This window comes from Rhinolophus sinicus, linkage group LG07 (assembly GCF_036562045.2).
Source record: "Rhinolophus sinicus isolate RSC01 linkage group LG07, ASM3656204v1, whole genome shotgun sequence".
Taxonomy (NCBI): Eukaryota; Metazoa; Chordata; class Mammalia; order Chiroptera; family Rhinolophidae; genus Rhinolophus; species Rhinolophus sinicus.
Window position 1 is genome coordinate 82,899,918 of NC_133757.1, and position 10,206 is coordinate 82,910,123.

Here is a 10,206-nt window from a genome sequence, read left to right on the forward strand (position 1 = left end):
GAGGAATAGCAGTGGACCTGGATATAGCCCTATGCATAAAGTAAACTCAGGATGGGCTAGAACGATGAAGGTTCTACCCAACTGGGAGGGATCCATGGTGTAATGGGGTATACACTGTGTCACTCAGTGTGTACAACAGAAATGTGAAAATGCTAAATACTGTAACATTTTATATATTTAAAGGTAAGTGATAAAGCCTCTCAAATGACGTTAAACACAGAAAGACACCACAAATATCCGTGGCCAAAATCAAGAGGAAGTCTCAAGTTCCATAAAATTGTATCAAACTCATGACGACATGTTATACACATAAAATTTACAATAATTGCATAACTGAAGATGGACCATGTCTATATCTCTACGGTGAATCTTTACTGTTAATCAATGAAACCAGGACATTCTATATTGTCACTCATTATTTATTTCCATAACCAAGCAGTTCCAGAAACAGTGTTAAAGACATATTACATGGTTGAAATACAAGTGCTCAATAATGACATCCTCACTCACTGGGGCTTCTATCTTCATAGAAAAGAAATACACACACCCAGCCTCCCTATTATGGCACATCATTTTACTTTCCTTCAAAGCCCTATTTCCATCCTATCAACCAAAGCTTTACCATCTGTTAACCATCTCTTTTCCCACAAAAATACAAGCACCAGGACTACAAGAACAAGTTTGTCTCATGTTGCTACATCCAAATACTACAGTGCCTTAATACTTCTGCTAAATTGGGTTCGATGACTCTAAAGTGTCTGGTAATGAGGGATGTTGAATTAGCATCAAGAGTGTAGTTTCTGAGCAAGAAATGCTTGATTGGACCAGTGGTCCTGTCTTTCTTACTTGCTAGGCTTGAGTTCTCCCACAATTTACCTAAACTTACAGTTGAGCCAGAAAGGTGATATTAAAAACATTATACAGTATACCAATAAATTATATATTTTAACTGAGGTACTTTATGTAAGTAATATAACGCACTGTAGGAAATACATCAGTACTAATGACATAAGCCATTTCAGAGGACAGGGAGCTGGCCTGCAATTTTTCTAAGGTCAAGTCTTGTTAAAGAAAAAGATGTCACACCTCCTTCATCAAAAGTACTCAGTGATCATGAGGAACCAAGACAAAAACATATTTTGTAACCATGTCTCACAAAATGGTAAAAAGTGTCAGTTTCAAGTCATAAAAGTAACCACTATCACCCCCTTTTTACTAATATGACTCACTGGAGAGTCATACGAATGAAGTTTAGCTGCACTACTACATTTTGTTTAACTTCTAGAGAACAAGGTTTATAATTAGCAACAACATAAGTTTATCTCCTCATAGCATTCCATATACAAAAATGTCGTGGTGCCTTGAACAGCAATCAAATCATCTAACACAGGCCAAATCCTATAAAACTCCTGAGCACCCTTTTATGTTACACCCCACCATCATGTGCATTTTGTGGTCATTCTTATTAGAATTCTACCCTCCTCTGTCTGACTACAATCATGATCCTACAGGTCACAGACAATAGGGTACTGAGAAAACCATGATTTTTGTATTAAGAGGGAATGACAATTAAACACGCCAAGTATTGTAACTATAAAAGAAAAATATGCCTGAAGAAAAATTGCCCAAACTTGAATGCACATAAAATTAAACCATAAAGGAAAATGATTAATGAAGAAAATTACAAAGTTTATTTGAAAATCCTTAACTATAATGGAACATTTTAAAATATTTTCTCAGGAAATGGAAAACACAGTATTTGTTAGCATACAAGAAATCAGAAAACAGTTAATATTTTTATGAAATACCTACAGAAGTGTTCATTTGACAAGAAAATACATGTACTTTTAATCACATACAATCTAACATGATTGAAAGCATACTGAGGGATTATATTCAGCAACAAGTAAAAGGAAAACATCCACAGTCTTCCTGACAGGTGTCCTTTTTCACTAGCACCATTGCAGGTGTCATGGTGAATCAGGAAAGCATACTAGCACTGTTAACAGCATAGTTTCCTATACAATTCATACATAATACGGATAAAATCTAGAGAAGAGGGAAATCAGACATAGGCATGAAAGTCTGAATCAGTTTCCTGGTGGACACAGAGGGCTGACAGAAAAGTCCTAATTCTGATGGATCTTTGATGTGAAATTGTGAAAACATCTGTGGAAACCTACACCTCTCAGAAAATAAGTATCAGACAGTTGGTGGTGGTTCTGAGAGTAGTCTTGATTGGAAGGCAAAGAATCCAAGTAATGGGCTGGAAGATGGTGTCACGAAAGCGCCTATGTACAAAAGTATGATAAAAAATAGGGAGAATGTTTAAATTTTTAGAAAAATTACAGTAAAAGAGACATTGCCATTAAGCCCCCTCAAAATACTCCCCCTTGCTTTGAACACATTTATCCCATTGTTCTTGCCACTTTCTGGAACATTTCTGGAAGTCCTCTTTCATGAGTGTCTGTAATTGCGCTGTCGTGACTACCTTGAAGTCCTGAATTGATTCAAAACATTTACCTTTAATGGTCATTTTGACTTTGGGAAGAGCCAGAAGTCTCACAGTGCCAGATCAATTGAATAAGGCAAATAACAAATTTGTAATGTTTTTATTTGACAGAATTTGCCATATCACAAGCAAAGTGGGAAATGGAGGCTTTCCACTGTGATCAAGAAATATGGTGACTGCTGCTACCAAGTGCCATCCAACGGGAAGGCAGGGATCTTCAATATGGGAAGCATTGCCTTGACCTTAGTAACAGTGTTTGATTAGTTTCAACTTGTTTGATGCAGTCGGTCAGGTGTGAGCTATGGTTGAGAGAAGGTGTGTTTTAAAGTGTGCCATAAATCATCATCCATCATGACAATGCTCCGTGTCCCATATCACGTCTATCAAATAAAAACATTATACGGCAATTTCTGTCAAATAAAAGCATTATGGTGTTTCCTGAACCATCTTATTGACCAGATCTTGCACCATGCAACTTCTGGCTCTTCCTCAAAGTCAGAATGATTCAGGACATCGAGGCAGCCACAACAGCACAACTAAAGACACTCACGAAAGAGGACTTCCAGAACTGCTTCAGAAAGTGGCAAGAACGATGGGATAAGTGTGTTCAAAACAAGGGGGAGAATTCTGAGAGGGATTAATGGCAATGTGTCTTTTACTGTGATAATTTTTTTTATTTAAACATTCACTGCATTGTTTGATCACAACTCGTATCTGTCAGTGTGAATGGGGCTTCAAAATCTGACTAAAGTCTTCTTTGTTTTTGCCTTCCAAATCTCGTGCAAATGAGGCCATTAATAAATACTAACAAGGACCCTAAAGGAGATGGATTCTGAAAATCAAGCTCCTACCATTACCCAATGGGCGGGAAAATCCCCAGCTCTAGATTTTGTTGCCCTATCACAGATCCCTCGTCTTCTTTCAAAGTCTACTCACAAAATATTAACCCAAAAGAAGGACAAAAAGCAAAAGGCCATATATGAAAATAATTCACACAACTATATTTTTTCCTAAAGTTTCCATACATAAAATTTATTTCAATTTTTTGGAAAAAGGTGCCTATATTCATCACCACAACAAAGGAGCTTTGTCAGAGGGATAGATAGAATATACATAATGAACTAAGGCTATAAAGAACGGCCACAAGCCACTAGGAAAACCCAGATACCTAACTGTCATTTTTCAATGGTCCCCTAAAACAGAACAACAAAAAAAACCATTATAAAAAATATTTAACCTAACTGCATATAAAAAGTACACTGCAATTTTCCCATGTATCTAACAGGCATCAGAATGGAGAGAAAGTATTATTAAATGCTTTAAGGAAAAAGCACTAGCTATTAATATTATGTACTATTATTGAAAAACAACTCTCACTATCTTGTGAATATTCATTTCTGAAAGTCATTAGTAGAAATCCACAGTCCAATGATGCATTGTAATAAAAGGTTCAATAAACACTATATTTACAACATCAATGAGAACTCTTTCATGTTGACAACTTTCTGGCACATTATATATGGATTAATATCTATCAAGCTTTCTCACATTACTTACATTTTATTTTATTTTTTTGGTGGGGGAATTTTCACTTGTAAGAATATGGACCAATTCAAGTCTTTCCCATGCTGTTTACACTCAAGAGTTTTTATGCAGTGAGTCCTTTTATGCTTTTGAAGGAAACTGGGATAACTGAAGCCTTTCCCACATTCTGCACATTAATAAGGTTTTTCTCCAGTGTACATTTTCACATTTTCAAAAGGTTGTGTGATAAATGAAGACTTTTCTACATTGCTTACATTCATCGGGTTCTCTCCAGTATGAGTTCTTTCATGTTTCCGAAGATAACGGAGACAAGTAAATGCTTTACTACATTTTTTACATACATATGGTTTCTCTCCAGTGTGATTTCTTACATGTGTTTGAAAACTTTGATAACATCTGAAGGCTTTTCCACATTCCTTACACTCAAAGGGTTTCTCTCCGGTATGAGTTTTTTCATGTGTCTGTAAGGAAGAGCTATCTCTGTAGGCTTTACCACATTCCTTACATTCAAAGGGTTTCTCTTCAGTGTGATTTTTTTCATGTTTTTGAAGATCACTGGGATACCTGAATGCTTTATTACATTTTTTACATTTATAGGGTTTCTTTCCAGTGTGATTTATTTCATGTTTTCGAAGATAATGGAGACAACTAAATGCTTTACTACATTTTTTACATACATATGGTTTCTCTCCAGTGTGATTACTTTCATGTGTTTGGAAACTTTGATAACATCTGTAGGCTTTCCCACACTCCTTACATTCATAAGGTTTCTCTCCAGTATGAATTCGTTGGTGTATTCGTAAGGAACTGAGGTATCTATAGGCTTTACCACATTCCTTACATTCATAAGATTTCTCTCCAGTATGTGTTCTTTTATGATATCGAAGAGAACTGGGATAACCAAATGTTTTGCTACATATTTTACATTCATAGGGTTTCTCTCCAGTGTGATTTCTTTCATGGATTTGAACACATTGATGAGAACTGAAAGCTTTACCACATTCCCTACACTCAAAGGGTTCTCTCCAGTATGAGTTCTTTCATGTTTCCGAAGATAACGGAGACAAGTAAATGCTTTACTACATTTTTTACATACATATGGTTTCTCTCCAGTGTGATTTCTTACATGTGTTTGAAAACTTTGATAACATCTGAAGGCTTTTCCACATTCCTTACACTCAAAGGGTTTCTCTCCGGTATGAGTTTTTTCATGTGTCTGTAAGGAAGAGCTATCTCTGTAGGCTTTACCACATTCCTTACATTCAAAGGGTTTCTCTTCAGTGTGATTTTTTTCATGTTTTTGAAGATCACTGGGATACCTGAATGCTTTATTACATTTTTTACATTTATAGGGTTTCTTTCCAGTGTGATTTATTTCATGTTTTCGAAGATAATGGAGACAACTAAATGCTTTACTACATTTTTTACATACATATGGTTTCTCTCCAGTGTGATTACTTTCATGTGTTTGGAAACTTTGATAACATCTGTAGGCTTTCCCACACTCCTTACATTCATAAGGTTTCTCTCCAGTATGAATTCGTTGGTGTATTCGTAAGGAACTGAGGTATCTATAGGCTTTACCACATTCCTTACATTCATAAGATTTCTCTCCAGTATGTGTTCTTTTATGATATCGAAGAGAACTGGGATAACCAAATGTTTTGCTACATATTTTACATTCATAGGGTTTCTCTCCAGTGTGATTTCTTTCATGGATTTGAACACATTGATGAGAACTGAAAGCTTTACCACATTCCCTACACTCAAAGGGTTTCTCTCCAGTATGAGTTTTTTCATGTGTTTGTAAGGAACTGTAATCTCTGTAGGCTTTACCACATTCCATACATTCAAAGGGTTTCTCTCCAGTGTGATTTCTTTCATGTTTTTGAAGATCACTGGGATACCTAAATGCTTTACTACATTTTTTACATTCATAGGGTTTCTTTCCAGTGTGATTTCTTTCATGTTTTCGAAGATAACGGAGACAACTAAATGTTTTGCCACATTCCTTACATATATATGGTTTCACTCCACCATGATTTCTTTCATGTCTTCGAAAACTTTGATAACATATGAAAGTTTTTCCACATTCCTTACATTCATAAGGCTTCTCTCCAATGAATTTACTTTCATGTCTTCGATAATTTTGATAATATCTGAAGGCTTTTCCACAGTCCTTACATTCATAGGGTTTCTCTCCAGTGTGAATTTTTTCATGACGTCGAAGAGAACTGAGACAACTGAAAGCTTTACTACATTGTTTACATTCATAGGGTTTTTCTCCAGTGTGGGATCTTTCATGTATTTGAAGTGAAGTTGAAGAACTAAAGGTTTTCCCACATTCCTTACATTTATAGGTTTTTTCTCCATTTTGATTTCTTTCATGTTTGTCAAAACACTGGAGATAGCTGAAGGCTCTGCCACATATGTCATAATTATATAACTTGTCTCCATAATTTTGATACTCATATGGCTTGTGTCCAATGTGATATCTGATGTGCATGTTATGGGATGAATGATGCACAAAGACTTTTCCACACATACTATGCTCCCATAGTTTTACTTCAGAAACAGTTTTCTTCTTTAGACTGAGATTTGGAATAAGGCTGAAATTTTCTCCACGTTGACTACTCTTTTCACCTTCACAGACTCTCTCTAACATTGGACTTCTGTAAAAATTGAGAAGCACATTACTAGTGAATTCTTCATTAATGATTTTATAATCATTAGAATATTTGAACTATATTTTCATGATTTATAGCAAAATTGTAGGTTTTCCCCTTGACTGAATGATTTGAAATTCAATATATGTACTGAATGTTTGGCAAGAAGACTTCAGTGTTGCTATTATCAAAAGTGTGATATGCATATATAGGGTTTATTAATGCCGTTTTCCATTTGAACTACTTTTCAAACACTGAACATCTATGTCACATACAAGACAGTAATTTTGTGAAATTTTTCTGAGAATAAATTTGAAGATGGAGTTGTTTTGGTTGCTTCTTTTTAAAATTTCACAGCATAATGAGTTTCTCACCTGAGACACTACTTTCTATTGTATGACTCACCTTCTTTTTCTCCCCTGGTTTTTGTACTGATCTTCAATGTCATGATCTTCCCATTTCTTTCCTAAAATGCAGACCCCCCAAAAAATGATTCCAAAGTATTAGAATTTATAGAAAAATTATTAGATTCTAGTTCTATGATGAGCTGTGACCATGCCGAGTTTATTTAGCAATGTCCTCCCTTCCCACATTACACATCTTAGAAATTAAACATCTTACCATGTTGATGGATAAGAAACTCTTGTCCTCTGACAAAGTGAAGATAACTTGTCATCCTTACCTACTGAGGCCAGGTTCCTGAAGGTTTCCCGCATCACATCTCTGTAGAGCTTCTTCTGTGAAGGATCCAGTAAGGCCCACTCCTCCAAGGTGAAGGTCACAGCCACATCCTCAAAGGTCACTGAGTCCTAAAACACCCCAAATATGTGTACAGTAGGATGTGTGAGACTGACAGCATTAGACACCTAGCCTTCATTTACAGGAAGGTTATGTATGATTCTGTTGTCTCCAAATATTGATTCTATGACTAGATCATCAGAAATTTAATCTCTGAACACAATTACTTCCTCATAAATTTAACAGCATTATGAACACATTGAAATTATTTACACATTCTTACTGTGATCACATTACATCTTATTTTTTTCTAATGGCAGGGTTCAGAGAATGTTGGGAAAAAAATAGAAATGCTGTTCAAGTGAATCAACTATTATCATTTTAAGGTCATCAATTCCTTGAGAGAAAAATTCTTTCATTTCTTTCATTACTGTCCACCATTTATGGCACTCCACGAGGCAGATGTTAACATCCGCATAAAGTTTTAACAAATAAAAACATAGTGAAGAGCTACAAGGTTTTTGTTCTATTCCCATCACCAAACATGACAATCCAGGAGGCCTGTGGAAATACAACTGTTAACAAAGCCCAGCTCACCATGATATCCTAAATTCTTCCAGGACATTAGAAGTAACCATATGCACGGGGCTGAATGGAAACATTCTTATGCAGGATTGCTTTTACCTTGTGTAATGTTTATCACAGATTCAGTTCTCCCTTTCTCCCTCTGTCTAATTTGATTGTCTAGAAAGTTATTTCAAACTTAGAGCTCAGACAAGGAAGAAGGCATGACAAGTTAGGCCACCAAATCCCTGTACTCATGTGTTCAGGGCTGCTTCCAGTCAATTTTTGGCACACATAGACACATACACTGAGATAATACTAAGCCAGAAGTTCTCTTTCCAGTACAACCATAATAGTCTACCCTGGGTCCTGCTGACATTGAGGATATGGTTAAGAGCGTTAGACTGTAATCATGCATGAACTTCAGTTCTTTAACATGCATTTTGCTTTAATCCAAGCTAGCTTTGCTTATTCTGATAGAACCATTACTCATTTGCATTCTTTCCCCAGATCCTCCTGCCTGTACATATATTGTATGTCCATCCCTTTTAATCATTAAACCCACAGCACATTAAGTTCTGGTCAACACCATATTCATTTACGAGTAAAACTTCATGTCCATCAACCATGACCATGACATAATAGCCAAACCTCTAACTAGAATAAGGTTTTAATAAAACAAAAGTAACAGCTTGGCCTCACTTATGTTTCAAATCTGGACTTACGAAAGCTGAACGGGCCCACAGTCCACATCCCCTGGAAACGAGACTGAACAAGGCAATGACTGACACCAGGACCTGAAGCCATGACCAAATGCTCCCCGCCTTATTCCTGACCAATCGGTAGAGCTCATGACCCCAGCTCCCATAGTAACCCTGATTAATGACTTTGCCCTGCTATAATCCAGCCACTAGAGGAGACAGGGGAGCCAGGTTTTTGAGAGCACAGGCCCACCTGTGTCTCCAGACTTGGCACCAACTCCTTCAATAAACCTTTACTTTCTTTGCCACAATCTCCTGCTCATATGGTATTTGGCTTGAGTGCATGCAGGCAAGTGGGCACTTTGGGTCCATGGTAACAACTGCAAGGGAGTGCACTGACATCCACAATGCTGTGATGGTGAACTTGCTCAAGATTATAAAATACGTACAGGTGTCAGCAGTGCTTTCCTCCAACAGAACATAACATCTCCACTCCCCAGTCAAGAGGAAGTTTTCCTGACCAAGCACCATACAGGCTGCCCGCCCTTCTTCTGTCATGTCCAAGCTCCCCTGTGGAGTAAAGGAACATGAGAGCTCAGCCTCTGAGCATGGGAGGGCAGATGATGACACCACACTAGGCCACTAGGGTATGAAAGAGATTATTGCTTCTATAATTGAGGTCTCTGGGGAGAGTAAGGCAGGCCTCTCAAGCACGCATGAAATAGCCTGTGAGAGGAAGGAAAGGTGTACAGATTTGGTTTTTTTTTATTATTGAGGTTAGGGTGTGGGCTAGGGTGAGAGTTCACACACAAGGGCGGGAGCTTGTGTGGATTCAATCACTTGCTACCACAAAGGAGGGAGCACCAAGGTTTCTTATCACCTTGTATAGATGTGGGGCATAGGGGAAGGAAGAGGGATGAGGCTCTAAAGCCATCAATCATCAAGAACTAGAGCAGGAAAGTGAAATAAGTCAGACTGAGAAAGACAAATACCGTATGACCTCACTTATATATACGTGGAATCTAAAGAACAGAATAAATGAACAAACGAAACAGAAATAGACTCACAGATACAAAGAACAAACTGATGGTTGCTAGATGGGAGGGGGATTGGGTTGGGGAAGGGAGGCAGGTGAGAAAGCTGAAAGGATTAGACAGTACAAATTGGTAATTACAAAATAGTCATGGGGATGTGACATACAGTATGTGGAATATAATCAATAATGTTGTAAAGAGTATGTAGGGTGTCAGATGGGTATTGGGCTTATCAGGGGGATCACTTCATAAATTATATAAATGCCTAACCACTATTCTGTGCACCTAAAACTAATATAAAATAATATTGGATGTCAACTATAAATTTAAAAAGTGTAATCATGGGACGTAAAGTACAGCATAGGGATTATACCATTATTATAGTATTTTAATAGCTACATACAGTGTCAGATGGGTAGTCTTGTTAGGGTTATCACTTTGTGAGG

General features: G+C 37.1%; 1 protein-coding gene across 1 annotated transcript; it reads right to left on the minus strand.

Annotated features, from left to right (window-relative positions):
* Positions 1–409: 409 nt before the first annotated feature.
* Positions 410–9,299, minus strand: LOC109454375 (uncharacterized). The gene is given in 5 exon segments (XM_074338122.1): positions 410–5,072; positions 5,075–6,729; positions 7,129–7,189; positions 7,406–7,532; positions 9,176–9,299. Coding segments are annotated over 5 exon segments (2,718 nt in total). The 5' UTR covers positions 9,209–9,299; the 3' UTR covers positions 410–4,230.
* Between the last annotated feature and the right edge of the window lie 907 nt (positions 9,300–10,206).